The 10,423-nt window shown below is 37.3% G+C and overlaps 1 protein-coding gene across 1 annotated transcript in view; it reads right to left on the minus strand.

Moving 5' to 3' along the window:
• ZFC3H1 (zinc finger, C3H1-type containing) overlaps positions 1 to 10,423 on the minus strand; it is a 61,249-nt gene that overhangs the window by 49,332 nt on the left and 1,494 nt on the right. Inside the window, exon 2 of the mRNA XM_006859562.1 lies at positions 3,362 to 3,778. Coding sequence (XP_006859624.1) covers positions 3,362 to 3,778 — 417 coding nt within the window. The remainder of the gene's footprint in view (positions 1 to 3,361; positions 3,779 to 10,423) is intronic.

The following is a 10,423-nucleotide window of genomic DNA, read 5'->3' on the forward strand; positions in this document are numbered from 1 at the left end:
AAAAAAAAAAAAAAAAGTTGGTCTAAATGCCAAGCTAGTGTTTTTTTCACCACATCACCATATCTACCACTGTTCCAACCATCCTAATCTGATTGTTAAAGTGGGCTTACTGGTGAAAAATTAGGCAACTTGATCAAAGACTAGAAAATTACTAATCAAGTGCTTTGTTGTTGCTGCTGCTAAGTGCCGTGGAGTCAATTCTGGCTCATATCGACCCTATACTGGTTTTCCGAGGAGCAGCTGATGGGTTTGGCACTATAGGATAAGCACTGGACAGCAAACCATAGGGTCACAGTTCAAACCCATCACCTGGTGCTCAGAAACCCTATACAGGGTTGCTATGAGTCGGAACTGACTTGACAGCACTTAACAACAACACTAACAAGAGAGTCCTGGTGTGGCACTACAGGATATGGACTGGACTGCTAACTGCAAGGCTAAAAGTTCAAACCTACCAGTTACTCCCTGGAAAACCTATACAGGGACACTCTGAGTTGGAACCAACGTAACAGCACTTAGTAGCCACACCCTAACATACAGGAACTCTGCAGCTCTGTAGGATACGCACTAGACTGCTATCATCAAAGTTGGAGGTTGAAACCCACTAGCTGCTCTGCAGGAAAAAGATGAGGCTTTCTGCTCCTACGAAGATTTACCGCCTTAGAAACCCTATACTAGATAGCTATGAGTAGAAACAGACTCAACAGCACTTAACAACAAAAATGAACTTACCATGCCAGTGACATAGTTTTTAACTGTTGTGCCTCTAGCCCCATGGTTTTCACTGTACAATTTTGCATAGTGAGGAGATTTTTTAGGAATGCATATGCCACATATAGCAAAAATTACTGTACTTCAAAAAACACCGGAATAGTAAAAGGTATTAGCCAAATATCAACAGATACTAGAAGAACTAAATGGTACCTAGCTACCACTATCAAGCATTCTGTTCGGGAGGAACAAAATAGGTATATCTTGATAGGAAGGGAGAAAAATGTGGAACAGATTTTGAAATTCTTAAAGACTTACTGGATGTATTGAGGCTGGAGGAATTCCCGACACTACTGGCTTACCTCTTTAAACCCAGAATCAAAACTTTCTTGTGAAGTCATATTTAAGTAATAATTTAATTCAATAAGAGTGTTACCCTTGAGTTTCCATACTAAAAAACATTCTCTGTTGGTTACCAAGGGAAGAAAAAAGTATTTACTGGCTAGAGGGTAAACCTGAGTGATGGGGAAGGCAATATACAACAAGAGGGAGATTAGCAGAGGAAAGATCAAGGTTGCAAAGACACAGGGAGGAGTGTAAGAGTTAAAAGCAATAGACATGATACTGTTAAATAATGGTTTGTAAAGAAGATTACAATAATTTTAGCGAAGTATATGATTGCAGATGTAAAACTGATGATCTGCTCTGTAAACCTTCAATTAATTCACAATAAAAAGTTAAAAATGACAACGTGTCACCCTTGCATATTGTCTGTGCTCTTTTAAAACAATTTTATTTTAAAAGAAAGGTTGGGGGCCAAGGAGTTTAGGTCAGTGTGAATGAAAATAGACCAGAAATAACAAGAATGTGTAACCGATGTCACTGATATTATCTCTAGAAACTGTTGAATGTGGCTCCATAGGGTAAGCACTGGACTTCAAAATACAATGTCGACGGTTCAAGCCCACTAGCAACTCCATGAGAGAAAGATGAGGCATTTTGCTCCTGCAAAAGATTTGAAGTCTTGGAAACCCTATACAGGGTCGCTGAGTTGAATTCAACTCCACAGCACGTAACAAGAACAAATACAACATAGGTGAGTTAATGGTATCCTGTCTCAATAAAAATCAATGTTTCCAGAACACACAAACAAAATAAACCTTAAAGAGAAAACGGATAAAGGTCCCAGAGAAGAAAACACTTATGTTAAGAATTCATGTTACAAATCTGGAGTAGTCAAGATGAAACCAGAAATTTAAAAGAAAAAGAAAATGATAGAAGAAAAAGAATGAAAAGAGTTAAGATGAAAAAAAAAAAAAAAGAAAGAAAGAAAAATGCAATTAATTCAGGTGTCAGTAATCAAACGTGAATGGACTGTATGTTTCAGTTAAAAAACAAAGGTTGCTAAATCTATATTAAAAATTAAACCCAGCTTTGCTATATACAAGTGACACTGGAGACATAAGAATATAGAAAGAATGAAAGGATGGTGAAAAATACTGTTGTTGTTAACTGCCCCTGAGCCAGTTACAAATCACAGCTACCCTTTAAAGGGTTTTCAAAGAGCCAGTGGTCAGTTAGAACCACTGATCTGTGGTTAACAACCTGTGCTTATCCTATAGCCCTACCATACCAGGTAAACAACACATTAAGTGCCGTCGAGTCGGTTCCAACTCACAGCAACCCTGCATAGGGTTTCAGAGGATCAGCTGGTAAGCTTGAACTGCCGACTTTGCAATTCAATCCAACTTTGTAATCAAGCGCACTAAGTGCCTTTAAGTCTATTCTGACTCATAGAGATCCTACATAGGGTTTCCAAGGAGCAGCTAATAGGCTTGAAATGCTGACTTTACAGTTAGCAGTCCAGTGCTTATCCTACAGTGCCACACCATAACTTCACAGTAATCCATTACATTAATGAATAGGAGGAAAGTTGGATGCTCATCTCAATGAAGAAAAAAATACATGATAAACTCACATATACATTCATGCTGAAATCTCAAACTAGGAATAGGAAAAGCAAAAAAACACCCCTTTCATATCCTAATTTACAAGTAGTATAAAAAAAACCTTAACGAAGTTCATGTTTAAAAATAAAATTTTAAAGTACTCTTTTAAATTTGAAGTCCTTGTAGCACAGTGGCTACGTGTTGGGCTATTAACCACAAGGTTAGCGGTTCAAATCTACCAGTTGCTGTTGGGAGAAAGATGAGCCTTTCTGCTCCCATAAAGATTCACTGCGTGGGAAATCCTATACAGGACAGCACCACTACCACTACCACCACGCTTTAAATTGGAGAACAGAGATGCCCATTATCACTGTTTTGCAATTTTGTATTGTAAGTCCTGATTAGTATATAATTAATGTCTATCTAGAAAATGAAGTCCTGGTGAGGCACTGTAGGATAAAAGCATTGGACTGCAAGATAGGTATGAGCTGCAAAGTTAGCAGTTCAAACCCACCAGCTGCTCCTCAAAAACCCTGTATAGGGTTGCTAAGAGGTGGAACCGACTTGAGGCACATAACAACAATCTAAAAAGTTGCAAAAAAATTTACAGGTACATTATTGGAATCATTTCAATGAAGTATACTATCAAAACAACTATCCTACAGAGAATCTTATTAGTAATTAAAATAGTAATTCTTTACCTTGACTAGATTCAGTTGCATCAGATTTCAGGGAAAGCGGTTTTGTTCCATCTTTAACTTTTTTCAACCGGTTCTTATCTCCTGGTAAAGTCAGTTTTTGCCTAAGTGGTTTCAATTCAAATGCCTGAAAAGTTTTGACCTGTGTTTTCTTCTCAGGAACTACTTCTTTACTTGAGTCTTTTGTAATACTGACATTATCAGAGCTTGTCTGGTCCTCAAAGTTCAATGTTTTGGACTCTTCCTGTGCATTCTCTTCTTTGCTACTTAAAGCTAGTTTTTCATCCTTATTGATGCATTCCAGTTCCAACTGTATTTGCTTATACTTCAAAAGCAAGTCTTCAAAAGTTTCTTCCCCACAATTTTCACTTTTTGATGAATAATTCTGTTTTCTTGATGGAGATCTTCCAAAACTTTTTGCTGAACAGCGTATTAAGGAAACCAATTTCCCAAAATTTTCCATAGATAAATTTAACAACAACAACAAAAAAATCATAGGTTATAACTGAATTTTATTACTTTTTTTTTCCCCAAGAAAGATGAATTGGTATTTTTAAATGACTTAATTCCTTTTCAAGTATGTGCTAATACCAACTTTACCTGTCATTTCAAATTTAACAAGTTTTCGCATAAATCGTTCACTTATAAAATCACTAGGCTTAGTCATTACCCCATAGTATCTGTCCTTCATAATGTTGGTTCCAGGGAAGTCCCAAACCAGCTGGATTTCAAAAGCTCCTTTCTGAAGGAAAAGGGGAGAAATGAAACAGTTTGTCACAGATGTGAAAAATTACATATTAGATAATTAAAAGTGTTTCTTCTCACATCTCAAATCAAAATGGGAGAATAAAAAATGAACATTGAAAATTATTAATGTATGAGTAAGAAACTTTTTTTTAATAACTTAATGCATTACAAGCTTAAAGCTCATCAAGCATACTATGCAAAACTAAAATACTTAAGGTAGCTTACATATAGAAACTTCAAACTATAAACAAAATGCATTTTCTAAATTAATTATCCCTTGGCACTGTAAGATAAGCACTGGACTGCTAACCACAGGTCAGCAGTTCAAACCTACCAGCCACTCCTCAGGAGAAAGAAGAGGCTTTCTGCTCATCTAAGCATCTACAACCTCAGAAATCCTATGTTGCTGTTATGTGCCATCAAGTTGGTTCCAAATCAAAGTGATCATATATAGGGTTTACAGGTTTCAGAGAACGGCAGTTTGAGCTGCTGACCTTGCAGTTAGCAGTTTAGTACAGGGTCCCTATGAGTCAGAATCAACTAGATGGCAGTGGTTTTGGTTTTAAACACAATTTAAACCAATCTAGTTTTATTTTCTTAAAATAATGATACATGGAATAAAATTTCCTCTTTCTACAAGGCTACTGAGTTCCAAATTATAATTTTTATCCACGTGTATGAATTGTTACACTTCATTTCTCCTGGATTAACAAGAGAAAAAGACATATAACTAATTTGTTTTTAGTACAACATAGTATTTATTGATCATTCTGAATTGACTATAACACCTGCTTCTTCGGTAACAATTCACAAGGTAAGCAGTTAGCAAAGAATTTTTAACTTTTCTGATGATCAATCCAACAATGAGTTGTTGTTGTTGCTGTTAGGTGCCATTGAGTCGGTACTGACCCATAGCAACCTTACGCACAGCAGAACGAAACACTGCCTGATCCTGGGCTAACCTCACTATTGTTGCCACACTTAATAGATGCTGCCGCTTGGCCTATCCATATCGTTGGGGGTCTTCCTCTTTTGATCTGACCCTCCACCTTACCACACATGATATCCTTCTCCAGCGACTGGTCCCTCCTGACAACATGTTCAAAGTATGAGAGACAAAGTTTGGCCATCTTGGCCTCAAATGAGAAGCACCACCAAATATATGAGAAACTAAACAAGAATTACAACTGAAAATTAGCTATCCTAATAGTTCTGTAAGGAGCTCTAGTAGCGTAGTGGTTACGAATAGGGCTGTGAACCGCAAGGTCAGCAGTTCAAAATTACCAGCTATTCCATGATAGATGAGGCTTTCTGCTCCTGTAAAGATTTACAGCCTCGGAAACCCTGTACAGGGTCGTTATGAGTCGGAATCAACTCCACAGCACATAACAACAACAATAGTTCTGTGGATTCCTGGTGTAGTGCTGTGGGCTAATGCATCAGACTGCAAAATCATCTGAACCACAAGGTTGGTGGTTCAAGCTCATCAGCTGCTCCTTGGAAACCCTATATAGGGTTGCTATGGATCAGAATCAACTCTACAGCACTTAACAACAACAATCATAGTCCTGCATCAAAATGGTTCTAGTAAATCTTTGATTAATTTTTCTAGAATACAATAAAGGTCAGGTCACTTCCCTTATTTAAATCTCATTATTAATAGAATTCAAACCCTTAGCATGGCATATAGCGGCATCATTAGTATTTACCTTTCCAATCTCACCTTTTCCTTGTTCATTCCAATTTATGCACAGCTTTGTGTCTACATTTCTTAATTCTTCAATCCCAATTCAAGTTATCATTTCCTCTGTGAAGTCAGTTACTTGTCCCACCCCTTATATTCTCTTGATACCTAACATTCTGTAATTATCTACATTTATACCTAACTTTTCAACAGAGTCCTCCAAAGGTAGGGTTATATAAAGTGGTCAGTAATATAAACAAAAAATACAACTGAAAATCTTTACAAATGTATGCAAAGAAAAAAGTTAATAGTAAAAAATTACTAAAGAACTAGAAGATGAGGAGAAACAACTGAGTTATTACCATAACTAATTCTCTTCAAGGCAAGGATAATGTCTTAATGAAACAATTTCCTACCCTGACTACACAAAATAGCTATGATGAAACTAACACTTTAAAAGTTTAGTTTTACACTAATCTAAGTCACTATGGGAGTCCTGGTGTGGCACTGTACTGCAAGGTCAGCGGTTCAAATTCACCAGCTTCTCCTTGGAAACCCTATAGTCACTATTAGTTGGAACCAATTCAACGGTACTCAGCAATAAAAACAAGGTCTCTATGAGTCAGAAACGACTTAACAGCACTTAACAACAGTTGAAACCTGGTTTAAAAACAAACAAGTCAAAAAATACACAAAAAACTGCTATTCAACCTTTTCAATCAAAGCTGAAAACTCAATGACTTTTCAATGATAGATACTGACCTAATTATGTTAGCTGAAAATTTTAAACAGTACTCATCCAAAGGAGACATATGCTAAGATAGACTGACAAAGTATCATTAAGAAAAACTACAAGTGACAAAAAATAAAAATAAGAATTTCAACAGAATCTAGTTTATTTGTTCAAAGTTATTAACTGTTGGTGTTAGGTGCCACCAAGTCTGTTCTGACTCGTAGTGACCCTGTATAGGGTTTCTGAGGAGCAGCTGGTAGGTTTGAACTACCAACCTCACAGTTAACAGTCCAGTGCTTATTCTACAGTGCCACACCAGGACTCCATATTGTTGTTGTTGTTACATGCCGTCGAGTAGGGTCTGAAGCATAGCGATCCTGTGTAGGGTTTCCGAGGAGCTGCTAGTGAGCTTGAACCGCCAACCTTGCGGATCACAGTTCATTGCAAATCTTACAGCACTACACCACCAGGAGTCCAAGAGGACACTTCTTGTAAAGTGCTGTGGAGTCAGAGTTCCGACTCACAGCAATCCTGCATAGAGTTTCTGAGGAGCAGCTCGTGAGCTTTAGCTACCAACTTTTAAGTCCAGCACATTCACCCACAGCACCACACCAGGACATCATTCACAAGGTATAAAGAACTAAAAACAATTTTCTACATTAGTATCAAACTTTATAAAGTACTTCCAGAGGCCAAACTTGAGTGAGATATTGATAGTGGCACTGTGAGTTAATGAGCTGGACTGCAAAGTTGGTTTGAACCGCAACGTTAGCGGTTCAAGCTAACCGACCACTCCTTGGAAACCCTATACAGGGTTGCTATGGGTCAGAACCAACTCGATGGCAGTTAACAATTATATTGAGGAGTTCTGGTGTGGCACTGTGAGCTAATGTGCTCGACTATAGAGTCAGCTTGAACTACAAGATCAGTGGTTCAAGCTGACCGGCCACTCCTTGAAAACCCTATACAGGGTCACTATGGGTTGGAACAGATTCAACAGCAGTAAACAACACCAGCAAGTTAAATGAAGTCCTAGTGTGGCACTGTAGGATAAGCACTAGACTGTTATATGTAAGGTTGATAGTTCAAACCTACCAGCTGCTCCTCAGAAACCCTATACAGGGTTACTATGAGTCGGAACTGACTTGATGGCACTTAATACCAAGTTATTAACTTTGAACAAATAAACTACAGTCTGTTGCAAGTCTTAGCATACCTTAATTACTATAGAGGGGAAAATATGGCAAAGAGAAAGCAACCCTCACTAAGGCTGCTTCATTTCTAAATTCTGACTCATAGTGACCTCATAGGCCAGAGTAGAAGAAGTACTGGACTGTCAACCCCAAGTTCAGCAATTCAAACCCACCAGCCACTCCTCAGGAGAAAGATAAGGCTGCCTGTTCCCATAGGATTTACAGGCTCAGAAACCCTACATAGGTTTGGTTTGGTAATCTTTACAAAAACAGAATGCCATCTAGTTCTCCTAGAGTGGCTGACAGGTTCAAACAGCTGACCTTTCAGTTACAGCTGAGCACGTAACCACTGTGCCACAGGGCTCCTTACTTTACTTCCAAATTCTGGATTAAATCATGAAAAACAAAACACAAAGTTTTATTACTTCAAATTCTTTGTGATATAAAGGTTGCACTTAGTTTAATTCATATTTCCACTGCATGATCATAATACCTATTTTTTTATTTTACAGTTACTGCATTTTAACAAAAGCAGTAAATTATTTTGTGACTTATTTCCACATCACTTCTAGACCATGGAAATAAATCACAGAATAATTCATTGTATGTTTTAACTAAGTACATTCTTATCAAAGATATTTGAAGCAAGGTTTGAATTACAAATTTTATTTGTTCATTATTTACAAAATAGGCTCAGAACTAAGCTTTCCTTCTCAAATTCTTACAAAGAGCAAACACTAATTCCAGGAAGGATTAGTGATACTTCACCAGGAAACTGAGTAAGGGATCAAAACAAGCACCCTTTCTTAAGTGCAGCATCTGCAAAAAGAAAAATGGCAAGACACTTCATTTCTGACAAGTTACTATAAAAACCACTATGTTCTAAAATTTTAAATATTTTCACTAAGCTTACTTCACCTAATCCTCCCAATAGTCTTACCTGTTATCCCAAAATTTAAAATTTAGGATGGAAAAATTGAGATTCAACAGTTAAACAACGAAGTCAAATTCACACAGGCAAAGTGGATATTTTCCAATACTTTTTCACCTCATACAGCTGTTTGCTAATAAAACTTGTAAGTTTAGAAATTAATAAAGATGTATGACAAAGGCCCAATTTGTTATTAAACAAATGAATATAACTGCATAGAGGCAGGCAAGTCCACTCATCACCCCCTTATCTAAGAACAAATATAAGATTACATTTTTCAGTTCCCATAATACTTTTTAAGGAGCTCTAGTAGTAGTTATGAGTCGGGCTGCTAAACTCGAGGTCAGAAGTTCAAAACTATCAGCTGCTTCACGGGAGAAAGATGAGGCTTTCTGCTCCCATAAAGATTTACAGCCTCGAAACCCTATACAGGGTCACTATGAGTCGGAACTGTTTCCACAGCACACCACGACCACCACCACCACCACCATAGTACTTTTTACATACAACAATTTGAACTTTTTTTTACACTAAGCTGTAATTATTTATTAAACTATAAATTTACCTTTATAGCCTTAAAGAAGAAGAAAAACACTACACATGTAAGTGTATGCTTAAATATCCATTCTGTATTTAGATACAGCATTAATAGACAAAGCCATGGATTAAAAAAATATCGTGGGTAGAATTTCAGGGCACTAGAAATAGAAGCTGCTGTTTCTTACCTGAGAGTATGTTCCTTGCTTGCTTTACATCATAACATCTGGGGAGGGCCATTCTGACCTTAATTATTCCATAAAAATGACTGAGTGTCTTACAAACATCATTACATATATACTTTATATATAATACAATAAAAAGCATCATACCACAGAAATTACAACCTGTGAAAGTGTTCAAACTACTTTCATAGTCATAACAGAATAAATCAAGACACAATTCTTCAAATCCAGTAAACAAACCCTCAGATAATTTATTCATCAGATATTAATTTTTTAAACTCAGTTATGTTAATAAGGATGAGGCTAAAGGAAGCAAAAATCAGATATTTTGCTTCTCAATTCTTCAGGGCTTGTAATAAATAAAAAACCTGCTAAGTTTTTCTTACTTCCTCTTGTTCACATTTGAGCTATAAAATGTCCAATAAGTGAACACTGGAAAAAGCAGGTGAAGCTTTCTAAAGATAAATGTTATCCAAGTCTGAATTAATCCAGTTGTTATCAACAGGAACCAGCTTCACCTCCACCATCATCCCTTTTTTCAACTACTTTAAAAGGCAGCAATGGTGAAAAATAAGCCAAGAAAGGCAAAAACAGAATCACAAATAAGAACCATAGACTAGTGCAGAATAGAGTCCTGGTGTGGCACTGTGGGTTAATCTCCAGACTGCAAAGCCGAATGGTGAAAGGTGAGAGGTTCAAGCTCACCAGCTGCTCCTCGGAAACCCTATACAGGGTCGCTATGGGTTGGAACAGACTCAACAGCACTTCACAACAACATATATATATAGACATGTTGTTATGTGCCGTGGAGTCGGTTCAGACTCATAACGACCCTGTGCAGGGTTTCCGAGGCTGTAAATCTTTACAGGAGCAGAAAGCCGCATCTTTCTCCGGTGGAGCAGCTGGTAGTTTCGAACTGCTGACCTTGCAGTTCATAGCCCAATTCGTAACCACTATGCTACCAGATACATACATCTATATAAAGAGTCCTGGTGTGGTGCTGTAGGATAAGCACTGGACTTATAACCACAAGGTTGTTAGTTCAAACCCAAAAC

Source organism: Chrysochloris asiatica, unplaced genomic scaffold (genome assembly GCF_000296735.1).
Source record: "Chrysochloris asiatica unplaced genomic scaffold, ChrAsi1.0 scaffold00033, whole genome shotgun sequence".
In the NCBI taxonomy this organism is placed as follows: Eukaryota; Metazoa; Chordata; class Mammalia; order Afrosoricida; family Chrysochloridae; genus Chrysochloris; species Chrysochloris asiatica.